This window comes from Cebus imitator, unplaced genomic scaffold (assembly GCF_001604975.1).
Source record: "Cebus imitator isolate Cc_AM_T3 unplaced genomic scaffold, Cebus_imitator-1.0 Scaffold693, whole genome shotgun sequence".
In the NCBI taxonomy this organism is placed as follows: Eukaryota; Metazoa; Chordata; class Mammalia; order Primates; family Cebidae; genus Cebus; species Cebus imitator.
This window is the reverse complement of record NW_016108008.1, coordinates 641,214-658,469: the sequence shown is the minus strand read 5'-3', so window position 1 is coordinate 658,469 and position 17,256 is coordinate 641,214. Positions and strand designations below refer to the sequence as shown.

The 17,256-nt window shown below is 34.9% G+C and overlaps 1 protein-coding gene across 1 annotated transcript in view; it reads left to right on the top strand.

Annotated features, from left to right (window-relative positions):
• The first annotated feature begins 6,948 nt into the window (after positions 1 to 6,948).
• The window catches only part of PDE4B (phosphodiesterase 4B), a 446,198-nt gene continuing 435,890 nt past the window's right edge, over positions 6,949 to 17,256 (top strand). Inside the window, exons 1-2 of the mRNA XM_017518639.1 lie at positions 6,949 to 7,068; positions 13,504 to 13,742. Of these exons, the coding sequence (XP_017374128.1) occupies positions 7,027 to 7,068; positions 13,504 to 13,742 (281 nt within the window). The 5' untranslated portion in view covers positions 6,949 to 7,026. The remainder of the gene's footprint in view (positions 7,069 to 13,503; positions 13,743 to 17,256) is intronic.

The window sequence follows — 17,256 nt, the reverse complement described above, 5'->3', positions numbered from 1 at the left end:
GATGATTATTTAAAAGGATGCCATTATCTCTTTGTTATGTGTTGTTCTCTCAGGCTGAGCTAATGGTTTTTAGTTCATATTAATTCCTAGCACTTTTCAATTTTTATCTCAAAAATCCTTTATACTTATTACTTAATTGAAAAAGAAAAAAAAACACGGATTCTTCTCTCCGCAATGCTTCCCTCTAAATATTGAGCAACTTTACAAAGAAAATGACCTTTCTTATTACGTATACATTTTTTTCCTCAAATTTACTTGCTCTTTATTGTTTGCATCATACAATTTCAAAAATTTTTAGGAGGAAGCACATTTGTCTCTGTTTATCTCCATCATATTAAAATCAGAAAGCAGCAAGAACTGAGTGCAATAGTCCTGAATTTCTGCAAGTGTGATGAAAGCAGTAGATGCAAACTAAAGGGGGATGTCTAATATTTTATGTATCAAATTCTGGATATGTTTATGTAATTGTTGAGTCTTCAGAGTTGTTTTTTATAGTTTGCATTCATTTCTGCTAGTTTTCTGGAATTTCATTAGCTTTATAAAGTTTGTGGATAATTATATTCCAATCCCTACATCTGACAATTGAGGAAACCGAAGTCCCAGAGCTAAGTGGATAGCTGTAGCTAGTGGAGGCTGGGAGTGGAAAGAGCAGTTCAGGCTCTGCCTTGTCTGGTATGTGTTTCTTCAGTTCATAGTGCATTAGATGCTAGCACAAACCAGAAAACCTTCCTTTTCTTGAACTAAACCTTAATGCTAGTTGTAAAAGTTAAGATCTCATGATCTAGTTTTGAGGTTCTTAGACATTTATACTTTATGAATTGATAAAATTTCCAAAGAATTCAGTGACTGACACAGAATGGCCAGTTTCTAGTTTTCTTAGTTCAGAACATTAAGAAACGAAGCAAAAATACACCAATGCCTCATTATATTATCATTTCATAAATGGACATTTTCTCATCTAAAAGGATGATGAGTAGGACTTTTCCTGTTAAGCTAAAAAGGGCAACTGTAACCCAAAACAATGAATTAAAAGCCATCAAACTAGTTCATGTTCTGTACACAAGTATTAGATGATGAAAGTGAAAAGGGACCAGCAAGGCAACCCAAAGATTAGTTAATTGCAAGAAGCAGCTACCATTCCTAGTGATGAGGAAAGAAAGCGGAAGATGGTGTTAGGAGGGTCAAGGAATGCAAAGTAGGGGTCACCTCTGGAAGACCTGTGACCAGCAAGCATCCACTCTGAAGCTAATGAGAAGATGTCAGAATCTCACATGGCTGGTTTTGGGCCTGCCAAGAGGGAGTGCCCAATTTGTCCATTTTCCAGGAAGAATAAAGAGGGTCTTTCTCCAACTCTCTTGTAGTCTCCTACCAGTGATTTCCATTGTCAGCAGCTAAAGGAAGCCACCTAGAAAGAGAACCTGTTAAATGTAGTTTGACTCACACTGCAGAATTTAGAATGTTGGCTTGGGGCTGAAAGACATTGGTAAATAGCTGACAGTATCTTTTCTCTCCATGATCACTTATGCAGAAGAATTTTTGCTTTTTTGAGAAGGAGAAAGAGAACTGGTGAGATATAGCAGGGAACAGAGAAGAAATAGCTGCAAAGCAGCATATACATTTAGGTGTATCTATACATTTGTATACATATATTTAGTGTATACATTTAGTGTGACCAGGATGCTTGAGCTTATTTTGGATCAAGTGGACATTGCAGCTTGAGCCATCATGTCATTATTCCAATCAAGAGAGTAGACTTTACCAACTACAGTTTCAATGTGTATCAATGTGGGTGGAATGGAGGAGACTAGAAAAGTTATTTCTTCACAGTGTGAAGCTCCTACTGCCCCTTTAGAGGAAGAGCCTCATCTCAACACCTGCCTTAGAGAAGGCATCAAAGTAAGTTTGATTTTACCAGAGAAGCAGAGACACTCAAAAAAAAGGACTACAATTAAATGCCTAGTTAAGTAAGAAGATTTTTCTTTTTTGTCATTAATTCTTCTACTCTGCCATAATATGGAAAAAGCTAAAACCTGAAGATAAAAGCAGGGAGGAGGAATAAAAGGGTAGACCATTCTCTCTTCCCACTCTAAGTCCCAGACATTAGCCACTGAATTAAAGCAGTTATAAGATGGGAATTATGAAATCAATCTGAATTGTTGTTAAGGAGGAGAGAGTAGATTTGATATTGCATATGGAAAACAGTCACTGGAGAAAAAATTAAGACTAGTTCATATCTGTGGTCTACTGTGTTCAGAATATTCAATAAATTGGTGACATAAAAATAGAATACATCATCTCCAAAATAAAAGATAATTTTAAAATTGGGAAACAGTCATATTTTCTTAAAACTCAAAATACTACTTTTGTTTTTATCATTTATACATGGTTTTGTCTAGCATGTGTCCATGACATAGAATTTTAAAATAATTATCATTATTCGTTGAAATTCTTTTCAGCCATGTATCACTAACACTGATAAATCTAACCTGTGAAAGGTGAAAAGACCTTTTCCTCATTTTAGCCTTTAAATATCTGTGGAGAAAGGGGAAAGAGGAAATGGTGCAATTACTGTATTTAAAGAATATTACAGTCTGAATATAGCAGAATATTATGAAGGACTAATATAAATTTAAAAGCATCTTTTAAGTGGTAAAATATAAAACCACAGGGAAAACTATTAAACATATATCATAAATGGAATTTGTCATCACATTTGTTACCTTATAAATTTTTAGAAATACTTTGCTTTAATGAAATGTATGGTGTTTTATTTATTCAGAAGCAAATTTTATAAGGGACAGTAACCTTAGATTAAGAGAACCTGACCTGTCCTCTCACTTATAACATTTGCCTTAAATATGAGGTATTTAAAAATGTCAGTATCTTTTAAAATTACTTCTTTTTGTCCTTACAATAGCAGGGAGCATGGCTCCAGGAAACTGATCAACTTAACTTGTATTACCAACATCAGGAAAAAAATGATATAAAAACGATTTCACTTAGTTCCACCTTGAAAAGATGTAAATAAGACCCAATCAGCTGTACAGTGATAGGTTAATAGTCTTGGTTTTAGAACAAGAATGTTCTGGTCTTAACCAGTAAAGTGCATGCCTTTGGGCAGGTTTCATTACTGTTCTGAAGACATGATTCCCTCCCTTGTCTTGATACTTGTGCCTAGCTCATTTGGTTGGTTGCTTTTATGACATAATTGAAATCACGTATGTAGAGTGCTTAAAATGGCTCAATGTAAATCCTCCATCTCTCTTAGCCTAAGCAAAAGGCAGCAGAGATTCCTGAAAAGAATCTTCATTGTCACCTATGAATGAGGACACAAAACTATTTTTGCCTTGCAAAAACAACTTGAGATAATGCTTGCTGACCTTTTCTAAAAGTATCAAAACCAATCTAGATCTTCAAGGAGATTTTACTCATTTATTCTTTGAATAGTTATTTACTGAGACTTGCTTATGTCAGTCACTGTGCTACGAACTGAGGGGGAGATATTTAACAATTACCTTCTGACTGTTGTAAAGTTTTGGAACCAAGTCTGTATTAGTCAGGGTCCCAATAAGAAACAGATTATTCTCTTAAAGAGGATGAAAGAGTTTAGTGGAGGCACTATTCACAAAGGGTATGGACAGTGTTGAGGATAACTAAAAAGGACTGAAATACCAGGAGGCTAGCAACAATGGGAAGCTGCTTCCAGTTCTACAGCTAAATAAGGAGGCCTGCAGGATCTGTGATCTCAAGTAGAACATTTTAGCCATGGTTATACTATGGCCAGCAGAGAGGGACCCCTCTTTCATCCTGCCCCCTAATATTTTGCAACTGCCTTCATTGGCTGAATATACCCAAGAGCCAGAGGGCTAGACAATCCCTGAGGACCAGCCACCCAGGGCACAGACCAGCATGGAGAAGGGCAAAGAGTGTGTCTGAAGGGGCAGATGAGGAATATCCAGAAAATAATCCATATTTCTTGCTTTTTTTTGTCTTAGATATTGACTTTTTTCCCTAAATACAAAATAATATATTTTTATTGTAGAACATTTGGAAAAACTGCCTTGTAACTTGTGATCCTGCTTTTTCCTAGCCAGGACATGTTTCTGGTTGAAGACACATGAATTTATACAGTAAGCTCTCATACTCAAAGGATCATAAAACAAATTTATTTCCATGGCTAAAACCTTACAGAAATACTCTTGCTTGACAAAAGATCTGCTGATGTTACCCTGGAACATTCTGTCTCTCTGCCTGTCGTAAGCGTCCTCATGATAGCATCTTTCCACATGTATTACACTCTTGGCATTCCTTTTTATATTTTTGAACATCATATTGTTCTACGTTGTCTCCACTAAACAAATTCAACTCACTTAGAAACCTTCTATAACCCTTATTTTATTATTATCATTATTCCATCATCATCATTTCACATAGCATCTTTATATTTTTTATATGCTCACAACTTTACAGTTATAATCATTGAGTATATATAGTTTTGTAACCAGCATTTAAAACAAATTTAAATCTTGTTTTTCTTAAATTTAGGAGTTTCAACTTTTTTTCAAGTTTAACCATACCTATAGAGGCCCTTAATATTGACTATAACCCTGGTAAGATATCTCTGTTACATGTCTACTTTTGCTGGGTTTCAAGCAGCCTTTGAGTAAAAGCCTTAAAATTCTGCCTACTGCTGTTTGGTCAGCATTAGAGGAGCACCGTAGTTTGGTGTATGCTGAGGAAATTCTTTTTCTTGGCATATTGAATCAAATACCTGAAAAGCCCGTTAGGTTCTCTCCCTGGAGCACTTATAAAGGCAAAATTTCTCCCTTCCCCCATTCTCTTATCTACTTTGTCAGTTTCGCTGCCAACTCCTGCATAATATAGTCAAATTATGTGTTAGAAATTCAACCCTGGTTTCCTGGGTGATCGTACAATGTCACTACTTAGTATTCCTAGTCACATAGCTACAATTTCATCATGCTCTTATTCTATATATATCTTCATGTTAGAAAACCAGACTTTTTTTTTTTTTTTTTTGAGGCAGAGTTTCACTCTTTGTTGCCCAGGCTGGAGTGCAGTGGCAATATCTCAGCTCACTGCAACCTCTGCCTCCTGGGTTCAAGTGATTCTCCTGTTTCAGCCTTCGGAATACCTGGGATTACAGGAGCCCACCAGCATGCCTGGCTAATGTTTGTGTTTTTAGTAGGGATGGGATTTCACCATGTTGGGCAGGCTGGTCTCGAACTCCTGACCTCAGGTGGCCTGCCTGCCTTGGCCTCCCAAAGTGTTGGGATTACAGGCATGCGCTACCGCGCCAGGTCAGAAGCAGACTTTTTTTTTTTTTTTTTTTTTTTTTTTTTTTTTTTAAATAAGGCATGCATTAAGGTTTAAATGGACACAGTGAAAAAATATATAGGAGTCTTTGAGCTCAGCAACAGTACAGGACATTTTTGGTACTGAGACCTTGTGAAGCTGTCATATGGACTAATACTTCTTGGATTTTGTATTTTTTATACTACATGTTTTTCTGTTAAATTCTGCAAACACAGAATTCTTTGCATTGTCTTGTAGTCCATTGTATGACAATTTTATTTTTTTTAAATTTATTTTAGATGTAGGGTGTATATGTGTAGGTTTGTTAAATGGATATATTGGGTAATGCTCAGATTTGGGCTTTCAGTGAATCCATCACCAAAATAGTGAACATAGTACCCAAGAGATACTATTTCACCTTTTGCCCCACTCTTACCCTCTTCCTTTGAGTCTTCAAAAACCAGTGACTACTTTTCCTTTGGTTTGCACAAACAGAGTGCATCCTTAAATTTTGGTAGTGTTATTGACGTTCTTTGTTTTTACAGTGACTTCCAATGATCTACACAAAGCAAATGTCATGAACTCCAGCATCTCTATCTCAAAATGGCTAGATTTGTTTGACTTAAACCAGGAAATTCAAGCTCTACCTACTGGTTGCTGGAACTTTCTCTGATAAATAATTGCCTACTAGTTTATGTACTAGACATATGAGAAGTTTAAACTAGTGGTAAAAATTAAGATTAAGGGTTTTTTTTTATGTATGTATTTTGTATTGGTTTATTTTTCTTTACTTTTTTTTTTTGACAGTATAAAGGAGCCATATTCTTTACATTCTGAACTCGTCATATTTTAGCTGTGTTACCTTGGCCAAATAATTTGTTCTGGCCCTCTGTTCCTTTATTAAAAAAATGATGAAAATAATCTTACAAACTGTTGTAAACATAAAATATTTTATGGGAATGTACTTTGTAAAGTATAAAACATTTGTGTAAAATGCATATTATTTTTATATTTTTCATTATCATTGATTATTTGGGAGCCCAATTGTTACTCATTATTCTTATTCTCTTCTCCCAGTGTTGTACCAATTTCTTGGATTTTTTATATTTATATTTTGTGAAACTCTTTTCTCAACATGTCAAATTTAATTGACTTGGTAAATTATGATGTTTGCTTTTGCATGTACATTGTATATCAAATGTTACTTTAGAGAGTATGCCACATATTTTTCTTTTTTTTCCCATTTATTTTATTGCATTTTAGGTTTTGGGGTACATGTGAAGAACATGCAAGATTGTTGCATAGGTATACACGTGGCAGTGTGATTTGCTGCCTTCCTCCCCATCACCTACATCTGGCATCTCTCCCCTTGCTATTTCTCCCCAGCTTCCCACCCCACACCGTCCCTCCCCAATTTCCCCCCAACTGACCCCAGTGTGTAGTGCTCCCCTCCCTGTGTCCATGTGTTCTCATTGTTCAACACCCGCCTATGAGTGAGAACATGCGGTGTTTGATCTTCTGCTCTTCTGTCAGTTTATTTTCTTTAAGGACACAGAGCTGTTCTTTTTGTGTGTGTTTTTTTTCTTCTGTAAGTATTAAAAAGTGTCAGCAAAGCTGTTTTTTGTGTTTTTTTCTTCTGTAGGTATTAAAAAGTGTCAGCAAATCTGCACTGAATAACAGACATCCTAAGAGGGGATATTTTCCACCTCTATAATGAAGAAAAGCAGGAGTGTGATGACAGTGACAGCTGATGATGTAAGTTCCAAAAGGTCCTGATCATGTTTGCTTTGTTCAATAAAGAAGTCACTGGATAATTCTATTCAAAGGGCAGATGGGAGTGTTTAACACACCACTCTGTAACTAGGTGTTTTTATGACATGGGAATAGCTAGCAGCTGGACCTGGCATTCTGTGAGTTGGACAGCAGGAATGATGCCCTCTTTGCATCTTGGAGATGGGCTGAGTTTCACTGTTATGGTTTTCAATCACAGAACCACCAATCTCTAGTCTATGTCCATATCCTCACCCTCAGATAATTCTGCTTTCCACACTGTTTGCATTATCAGTTCTCTGATAACTTTTTTTCGCACTTTCACCCATGTATGGCTAACCCTTGAAAGTCACTTCCTATGGTGGCGTCTTTGATGACTACTCCTAAGAAGCTTGTGATATACACATCCCCTGGGACTTTGCTACTCAAGTGTGGTCCTTGGATCAGCAGCATTTACATTACCTGGGTGTTTATTGAGAATGCAGAATCTCAGGCCACACCTCAGGCCTACAAATCAGACTATATTCTAACGGGATACCAGGGTAAATAGGCATGTACTTTATTTGAAAAACCCCGATCTAAATCGCCTGAAGAAGTCTGTAAGCTATCTTTTATAGCTTTGGATCTTGATCCTTAATTATCTCGTTGCTTTCAATTAACCAGTCCTCCATTAGTGTGTCTTTAATTTTCTTGTCTTTACCCAATTACTGTTTGTAATTGAGCTAAAAATTATGATCCACTGATCAGATATGTGCAAGGAAAAGGGAGAGAAGATGAAAAACAAGTTAATTTTCCTTGCTTTCTGTAATAACCTATCTTGTTAAGCTCCTGTTTCATAGATGCTCACCCCATGAACCCTGTGGTCCCTTTGCCTCATCCTGCGGCAAAGTCTTTGGCAGGAATGTTAGAACTAATTCTCAGCTTCCTTCTGTGTTTCTGTAAGACCCACAGTGCAGAGAGAGAGTCAGGTATGCTATTTAGGTTCTTGCTTTTAAAATACTCTTCTTTTTCATTGCCATTTCTATCTTTTGTGTCAAAGAACATAGTTAATGTGTTCTGTTCTGTCACTTGTGGCAGCATTTATTTCTTTTTTTTTCTTCCCTTCCAAGCTCCTGGACCAGAAGGGCATTTCCCTTAAGTTACAGTCTAAGTTCTCAGTAACAACTTTGCTCAGGATATCTAAAAGATAACTTCTGGAATTTAGAAAACTTTTTTTTCTTAAAAAAAAAAAAAAAAAAGCTTGGGATTGCCCCTTAATACTATTTGTATACTGTGTGCTCCAGTATTTTGCTTTTTGGAAGAATAACACTGAGCAATGCATTCCATCTATAAAAGATGGAAAAACAATTAGTTCTTTATCATTGCATCCAGGATAATAATCCTGATCCTCCATGAGGGAATGGTGGCCATATTCAAAAGGAGAGGAATGTTGCCTGCAAAGAATATGAACGTGCAATGAATATGAACCTTAACCCCACCATACTGGATAAATATTACCTAGATTTACTCTGTCTACTATAGTAGCCACTAGCCACATGTGACTATTAAGCACTAATCTTAATGGAAGTTTGCTGTAGGCATGAAATAGATCTTGGATTTTGAATATACAGTAAAATACAAAACATTGCATTAATAATTTTTTATAATATTACATGTTGCAATGGTCATATTTTGCATATGCAAGGCTATGTTAAATATGGTATTAAAATACTTTTTACCTGTTTCTTTTTACTTTTTTAATGTAGTACTAGAAAATTTAACATTATACATTTGGCTGTCATTTGTGGCTTGCCCTTTGTTTCTAGTGGACAGTGCTGACCTAGAAATTTTCATTGTGTAACTGAATCTTTCAAGTAGAGTGAAGATGCATTGAATATTTCACATAGAATCACTTCCTTCACAAAAGCAACATGGCAGATTTTATATTTTATATACCATGCCCTTGAAGTAAGTTTTCACCCTTAAGACAGACATATGTTATTATATTCTTACTTATTTCAACTTAGCAAATTTTATTCAGTGTTTTAAATATATACCTAATTATTAATATAATACCTATTGTATACTAAACACTGTTCTAGCTTCTAGAGATTCAACAAGAAATAACACAATGTCCTTGTCCCCTTGGAGTTTATATTCCAGAAGGGAGGACAGAAATAAATTCATAAATTATAAAATAATCCGAGCCATGATAAAAGCTATACAGAAAAATGAACTTGGTCAGGGGTGCAAACAATGATTGTTTGGTGAGAATAGGGTATTTATGGGAGGGCAATGTGAAGAGATGACATACTGGCAGAGATGACATGCGAGCAGTGAGGGACTGAGCCCTGTGAAGATATGGGGAAAGAAGATTCTGAATGCAGAGGCCTTTGTTTGTATGCAAGGCACTATGTTTGGGTCTGTGGAAATACATGAATGTGCTATGTCTCCTGTCTTTATATACTTGCGGTACATAAATAAATTTAATAGGAGGCTTAATGCAATGTATGTATAGGAACAGTATGCATTTAATGCTTTGGATTTGAAAAATACGTTCCAGAAGTGAGAGATAAATTAAGTGCTATTGAAGTACTAAACACAAGCAATTAATTATGACTAAAGGGATTACAAGATAGTTGATAGAGAAGGAAGTTACAGGTTTAGGGAAAAGCTGAAAAGGAGAAAATAGGTGAGATGTATCAAGAGATAAGCATATAAATGAGAAAAAGAAGGAGAAAAAGAATAGCTAATATATACGTACATATATATATATATGTATACACACACACACACACACTATAGTATATATATGAGTATACTCTAGTATAGTTTAGTATATATGTATATATCGTATATTTTACATCACATGTATATATATGGTCTATATATAGTATTATAACCCAAGGACAAATATTCCAGTTATAGTTTTGCATTTCTAATCACAGAAATTATATACACAAGTATATTAGAAGATTGTTTCAAAGAAGGGAAAATAGGCAGTAAGAGCAATAATAATTACCTCCAACAAACTAGTCTTGTAATTGATGGTGACTGTCTACAATAAAATCACATTTTTCAAAGAAAAAATTACTTTTATTATTGTCTCATGGAGTATCATGACATTTAGCCTCGATGGGGACTCAAGTTTCATTTGCTGCTTTCCATAATTTCGATTTCTGATTTCATAAGGCTTGAAACATTCTATCCTGTGGTCCAAATTGAATGTGTACCAAAGCACAGTAGGAAACCTTAAAAATACCTTATTCCATTTTCTCACTCTAAGTTTAACCAGAAGAATTCGAAAAGTAGAGAAAGCTTCAAAAATGACTGAAATCAAGACAAAGCAAAAGAGAAATAACAGCAACAAAACCTTGGCTGCTTAAGCACCAGTATTTCTCATCTGGACATTTCAATGGTTCCAACTTGCTTGGTTTTGATATGGGGATATGACAAAGAGCTCACTCCTCTCTGCAAACTTATACTTAGGTGCAGGATTTCACATTACCTTTTTCTTTGTGACAACCTTTTGAAGTTTTATTGGCAAGAATATTGACTTTTAAACAAACAGTTATTCAGAAACATGAGGATAATCCAAAACTGGATTGTTTCCTTAGGGATTGTTCGTATTTCAGGTGAATTTTGGAAAGTATGATGCATTTTAAAAGTTGTAATTTCCAGAGGTAGCATTCAAATTAATGTTTCTTTCCCTAAAATCTTTGAAAATCTAGAAAAAGAAGTTCAAGATCACAAATCAGTAATTGAGAATTGACTAAATTAAATTTTACTTTGAGGTTTTTAGTAATTTTAAAGTAGTGGTATATAAATTATGGGTCTGAATTATAGGGTGTCATTATTAATTATGAATAAATCTGCATGAGTTAATTAGTGTTTGTAAAACAATATTAAGTTTTCATCTTGATTTTAATTTTTGAAAGCTATTCCATCATGTTCTTACTTTGTGGAAATGCATTTAATGTTAACTGAGGTCTTCTGGAACAAATCTTTTTAACTTAAAGAATGACTTCAAATTTGAAAATTCAAGCTAGTTTGCAAGTTAGTGTGGGAGATACTTTGTGATAAGCATGACTTTGTTATTTTTCAAATAACAAGTACCAAATAAGTACCCATTGAGGTCACTTACTACAATTAAACCTGGTTGGTAACACTTCTTTTTTTTTTAAAGGAGAAAAATATCTAATAATCATATTAGGGGGCTAGGCTGGTTGGTGGTTTAGCTACATGATATCCTTATTTCTGTTCTTGGGTACAGTGTTTCTTATATGAGAGGTAAAGTATATAGTCAAGTGTAGGAGATCAGTCAGACAAGATTTTGCTTTCCAGATAAACAGTGCTTTCCTTACGTGCATCTTGGGAACTAGTCTGATTTACAGCTAGAATTTCCAGCCTTCAGTTTGTTCTTAAATCTCTTCAAAAAGGTTTTACATATTTTGTCTCCTAAACTAGTTTGTAAGTCTTTTAAAAATAAACATATATATTAGTGTTTCCTTTCAGTCTCTACACACAGACACACACACACACACACACAAACACACACACACACACACACACACACACACACACACCCCATGCAGTAAGTGCTAGGCCTACAATGGATTTAATGTAATAACTAGTTACTAAACAGTGAAACACTGATGCATTCCAGAATGTTTCAAACTCTGAAAAATTTTAAATTGTTGTCTTGTTCCTGATACTGAATTATGGTTCTACTGAAATTCAAATAAGTAGTATTTGAAAACTATAAGTCAAGCACAAGAAAATATAATAATATTCCATTTTCTGGCACGGAGGGTGAGGCTCCTGAAAATTGTCAAGTCTGTTTTTGCCCAGGTTTCTATTATCCAAATATGTCTTGCGTGGATCAGATAAGTATAAATCACTAGATTCTGTGTTCTATGAGAAAAGATACTATTCCACTTTTTGCTGTTGTATCCTTCTTAAATAGTACATGCAAAATAATAATAGATGTATGTCAAATGTTTGTTGAATTAGCCCAGCTAGTTACTTAAACCTGAGTTAATTATTCTTGTATGAACTAGGATAGAGGCTGTGGGATGGAGGAGTGAAGGGTAAAGAATTTTCTTTAAACTTTTGGAGGTCTAGTCTCAGGATCTCCTAACTCTAGTCTGAAGGGCCAGCGGGAAGTACCTGTTTTTAGGGCCACAGTGTAATTTTCAGGTGAGAAATTTTAGCTTGATGCTAGGACTTCGTTATTCCCTGCTAGATAAGTGTGGATGGTGAAAATTGTAACTTTTAAACCTTAAGTTGCTATCAGTGGCCATTGCTGGGCTGTAACATTTTCTGTCTTTCAGCTGATGATTGGTATACCAGGCAGAGGCTCATTTGGGGTTCCTACTCCTGGCAATCTCAGAACTCATAGTCACCTCATATATTATATTAAAAGATATGAGAATAATAAATAACTTGTATCATTGATTATAGCAGAATGTCTTTGTCTTCTCACAAAGTATATGATTTATGTCAGCATTAGGGCATGTACTTGAACTATTCTGAGTTCTTATACAACTTGACCAAAAAATTATCACCAACTGTAAGAAGACCTTCCATAAGAACGTAACAGTCACCTATAATTAGCAACATTCAGCTATCCTAAGATAAAAAAATATTTTTATTTAAAACACTGAACTGCTAGGAAGTGGTAGCTCATGTCTGTAATCCCAGCACATTGGGAGGCCGAGGCAGACAGATCACCTGAGGTCAAGTGTTCAAGACCAGCCTGGCCAACATGGTGAAACCCCATCTCTACTGAAAATACAAAAATTACCTGGGCATGCTGGCGTGTGTCTGTAGTCCTAGCTCCTTGGGAGGCTGAGGCAGGAGAATCGCTCAAACCCCGGAGGAGAGGTTGCAGTGAGCTGAGATCACTCCAGCCTGGGCGACAGAGCGAGACTTCATCTCAAAAAATAAATAAAAATAAATAATTACATAAAATAAAATAAAATACTGAATAAGAAACTTTTTATTTTTTCATAGTTTGGAAAAATAAAATACTGAATAAGAAACTTTTTATTTTTTCATAGTTTGTTCCCATATTTGCAGAATAACATTGATTTCAAAATATATTTTTAATTTTAGCAAATATTGTTTTAGCAAATTATAAAAAGAAATTAAACTAGAAAGAAAAGAAGGAGGCCTCCAATCCACATACCACAATTAGTAAACATTATCTATATGCTTAAAGATCTCTAGGAATATGCAACTGATAAGTTTATTCTAAAAGCTGAGAATCAGCCCCTTCTACTGTTTTCTCTTAAGCTTTTGACATCAGTGTTAGATTGTGAGATAATCAGGACATCATAAGTGACAGCTTGATCATTTTAGTTTCTTGTTTCACTCCATTTAACATTTGAATTTCGTTTTCTTTCTCTTCTTTTTTTTCTTTCCCTGTGGTTCCTCCAGAATGTTAAAGATTATTTTGAATGTAGCTTGAGTAAATCCTACAGTTCTTCCAGTAACACACTTGGGATCGACCTCTGGAGAGGGAGAAGGTGTTGCTCAGGAAACTTACAGTTACCACCACTGTCTCAAAGACAGAGTGAAAGGGCAAGGACTCCCGAGGGAGATGGTATTTCCAGACCGACCACACTACCTTTGACAACGCTTCCAAGCATTGCTATTACAACTGTAAGCCAGGAGTGGTGAGTAGCCTCAAAATCAAATGTCAATTCTAAATTTTATTTTCCAATTTCTCCAAATACAATTTCATGGTATTAAAATGTCAGTTTTCTGTGAAATATAAGATGATCGACATTTTGAGAATTTGTTTCAATTTGGGAACAAAGATAAGATCTTGTAAACAGTGGAGATATTTTCTAGTTTTTCAGAGTAGAAGAAACATGCTTCATTTAAAACTACAGAGGAAGAAATGAGATACGTTTGCATTTATGTAAAGGGATAATAAAATTACTACTTACGATATAACTTTATAAAAAGAGCTATACGGTGTGCATCAGTATTTTTTAACTTAGAAAAACATTACATATGAGTTACATATGTGATATTCTTATTGCCAAACTCTATACTTAGCTCTAGCTTCTTTTTATTGTCATATCACTTTATTAATCTGTTTGTGATTATCTATAAAATAAAACACTTCATTATAAATCAAAAGAGCAATGAAAATTGTGCTATCAAAGTTTCTGGGACTGTTTTTCAGAGTCTATATTTGTGAAAGAGGCTATTTTAAACCAGTGTTGAAAAGTAATCATATAATCTTATCATTGTTATTGTGCCATGACTGCTTCAAATATGTTTTGTTATATATTTAATAATTAATACATTCTCACTTTTCTGTTTACCTACATAATTTTAAAATATTTTTCAAGAGTGGTTGGCTTACATATCATAGAGATTTATCATGAAAATGAAAAATATATTCTCTGATATGATTTTGAATTAATAATGTATTGCTTTAAAAATCACTTTTTGTTTACATAATTTATCAAGGCAAAAGGCTAAACATTAAATTATTGCACAACATTATTCTAGTAAATCATTAAAAATCTATGACTTTTGTGGTGTGCCATGTACCTCTGCCACATGCTGAGCTCTCCAGGGCTGATGAGTAGCCCAGTATGTGCTCTTTGAATGATATACGGCATCTTGGCATCCTTTAGTCAATGTTTACCTGACACACTGAGCATTATTAGATCACTAAAACTCCAGGTATTACAGTTAATAGCATCAAATATTTAATCAGATAATCTGTGTGATAGAGAAGCATGCTAAAACATTGTAAAGAAAATGGGTTAAAAATTTGAGAAGGACTGTCTTACATCTTCTGTTCAGCTGAATTAACATTATATAACAGTCAGCCAATCATTGAGAATTAAAAGGGGGCATAGTGCTCCTTTTTAGGGTACTCAATCACACAGCTTATGTGATTAGTCTTGATTATGCTTCTGTATAATTACAGATTTGGAGTCTTAAAGATTTCCAGATTTGTTTTTCACCAAGTTGGCAGTGATACAATTCTACCAGTTGTTAAAATATTGAAATGCTTTCTTACCAGTTGGTAAATGTACGCTTTCCTGAGCTCTCCGATTGCCCCTACTACTATCCCAGAGTATTCTCCAGAAGCCTCTGTAATTCCTCACAGCCTAAAAACAAAGAGGTGAAGACTGGCACAGAGGAGTCTGGTTTTGATAGGTGTTGGTGCTATACCTGTTGTTAGATATTTTGAATAACACATAGGAAACAATGTACAGTGCCTTGTAAAGTTTGAGTTCGTCTAATTCAAGGACATTTTGGCAGTTTTAGAATTGTTCCTTCCTTGGAAGTATCAAATACAGACTCTGCCATTTGGAGCATGCTTTTTTATTTTTCCTAGTTGAGTGTTTTTATTTTTAAAAGAGGGCAATAATATTTATCTCTTAGGCTATTGTGAGGATCAAATTAGGTAATCTAAGGTACTTTGCTTAGTAAAATACATATGTTAGGTAATCAGCAAATGTTAGTTTTTATCCTCTTGATCATTATCCAATAAAGATTGTTTGAAGATTAGACACCTTGTCACAACTATTAGTAGCCTCATTCTGGGTGTCAGTATTTTAGGGTGAAATAGAAAATTTAGCCATTATTCATATTGTAGAGTCAGTGAGCACCACATATTAGTTATTCATTCATAATATGTTTGTTTTATTTCAATTAACTGGGTACTTTTTAATGTATGAGTGTATGCAGTTATCAACTCTAAATTTATTTTTTTTAAATATAAGCAACTAAAAGCATTTGTAAGCATCTCTTGAAAATCCAGCTTCCACTGTAATACTAATAACTGAAGACCGGTGAAGGAATCTGATTGAAAAATAATTTGACTAGAAGTGAGGAAATTGGGTTCAAATTATCAACATTGCCATCAACTTGATGAAAGTTCATAGAGATAAGTACAGCTGGGGACTAAATGAGAGAAATAATTTTACTTACCACTTAGAATACCAAGAATATGGAATCAATTTCCATGCCAAGACCAGCAATGAGCAAATATTTTCTGTAAAGGACCAGATAGTAAATATTTTAAGTTTTATGAGCTCTACAGTCTCTGTCCTAACTACTCATCCTTGCTGTTATATTGTGAAAGGAGCCATAGCCAATGTGTAAACAAATAAATGTAGCTGTGTTCCAATAAAACTTTGTTTACAAAAACAGGCAGCAGGCTGGATTTGGCCTGCCAGAGTTTGCTGATCCCGACTAGTAAAGATCTCTAAGACATAATTCTAGGATTTGATAATTGCTTTTACAGTTATCAAGGACAAAAACTGACTTTGAGGTCCTGGCTGATGTGCTAAGTAAGTCATAAATATGGGACTATGTGTTCTAGATCAAGCCATCAAAGACAGCACAATAATTTGAGTTCCGTTGAAAAGCATTGCCCAATTTTTAAATAAACTTTTATATGGAAATATTAACAAGATTTTATGATATGTTTATTTGCAGAAAACTGGCCATAATTACAGACAAAAGGCCTGAAATATAAGAACAGTGGTTTTATTTATCATGGAGCAAGAAAGAGTTAGAAAGGGTCAAGCCCCATTTTATTGGGTGACCTCCATTCTGTAGCCTTTTAGATGAGTTTCTACTATAATACATTGTCCAAAACACAAATGAACAAACAATGGAGATGATAATACCTACATTTCAGAGTTACGAGGATAATTTAAGAAAAGGTTTGCTATGCATGTGGCACAGTCACTTGTTCTTAATGGTTATTTTGATGTTGTTATTTTTTGTCATTTTTATTGCTATATTTAGACTGAGTAGCCAAAATTATCCATTTTCTTTTATTGGAGGTTTTAGGGGAATTTTGTCTCCTGAGTTCTTGAAACCAACTTGGAAATATGATGAAAGAATTCAGATATGAAAGCAAGATGTTATTTTTGCTTTATCAATACCAGCATTGATAAAGTTGATATTGAAAAATGTAATTTATGCTGGGTGAGGTGGCTCAAGCCTGCAATCCCAGCACTTTGGGTGGCCGAGGTGGGTGGATCACGAGGTCAAGAGATCGAGACCATTCTGGTCAACATTGGTAAAGCCCTGTTTATACTAAAAATACAAAAAAAATTAGCTGGGTGTGGTGGCGTGTGCCCATAGTCCCAGCTACTCTGGAGGCTGAGGCAGGAGAATCGCTTGAACCCAGGAGGCAGAGGTTGC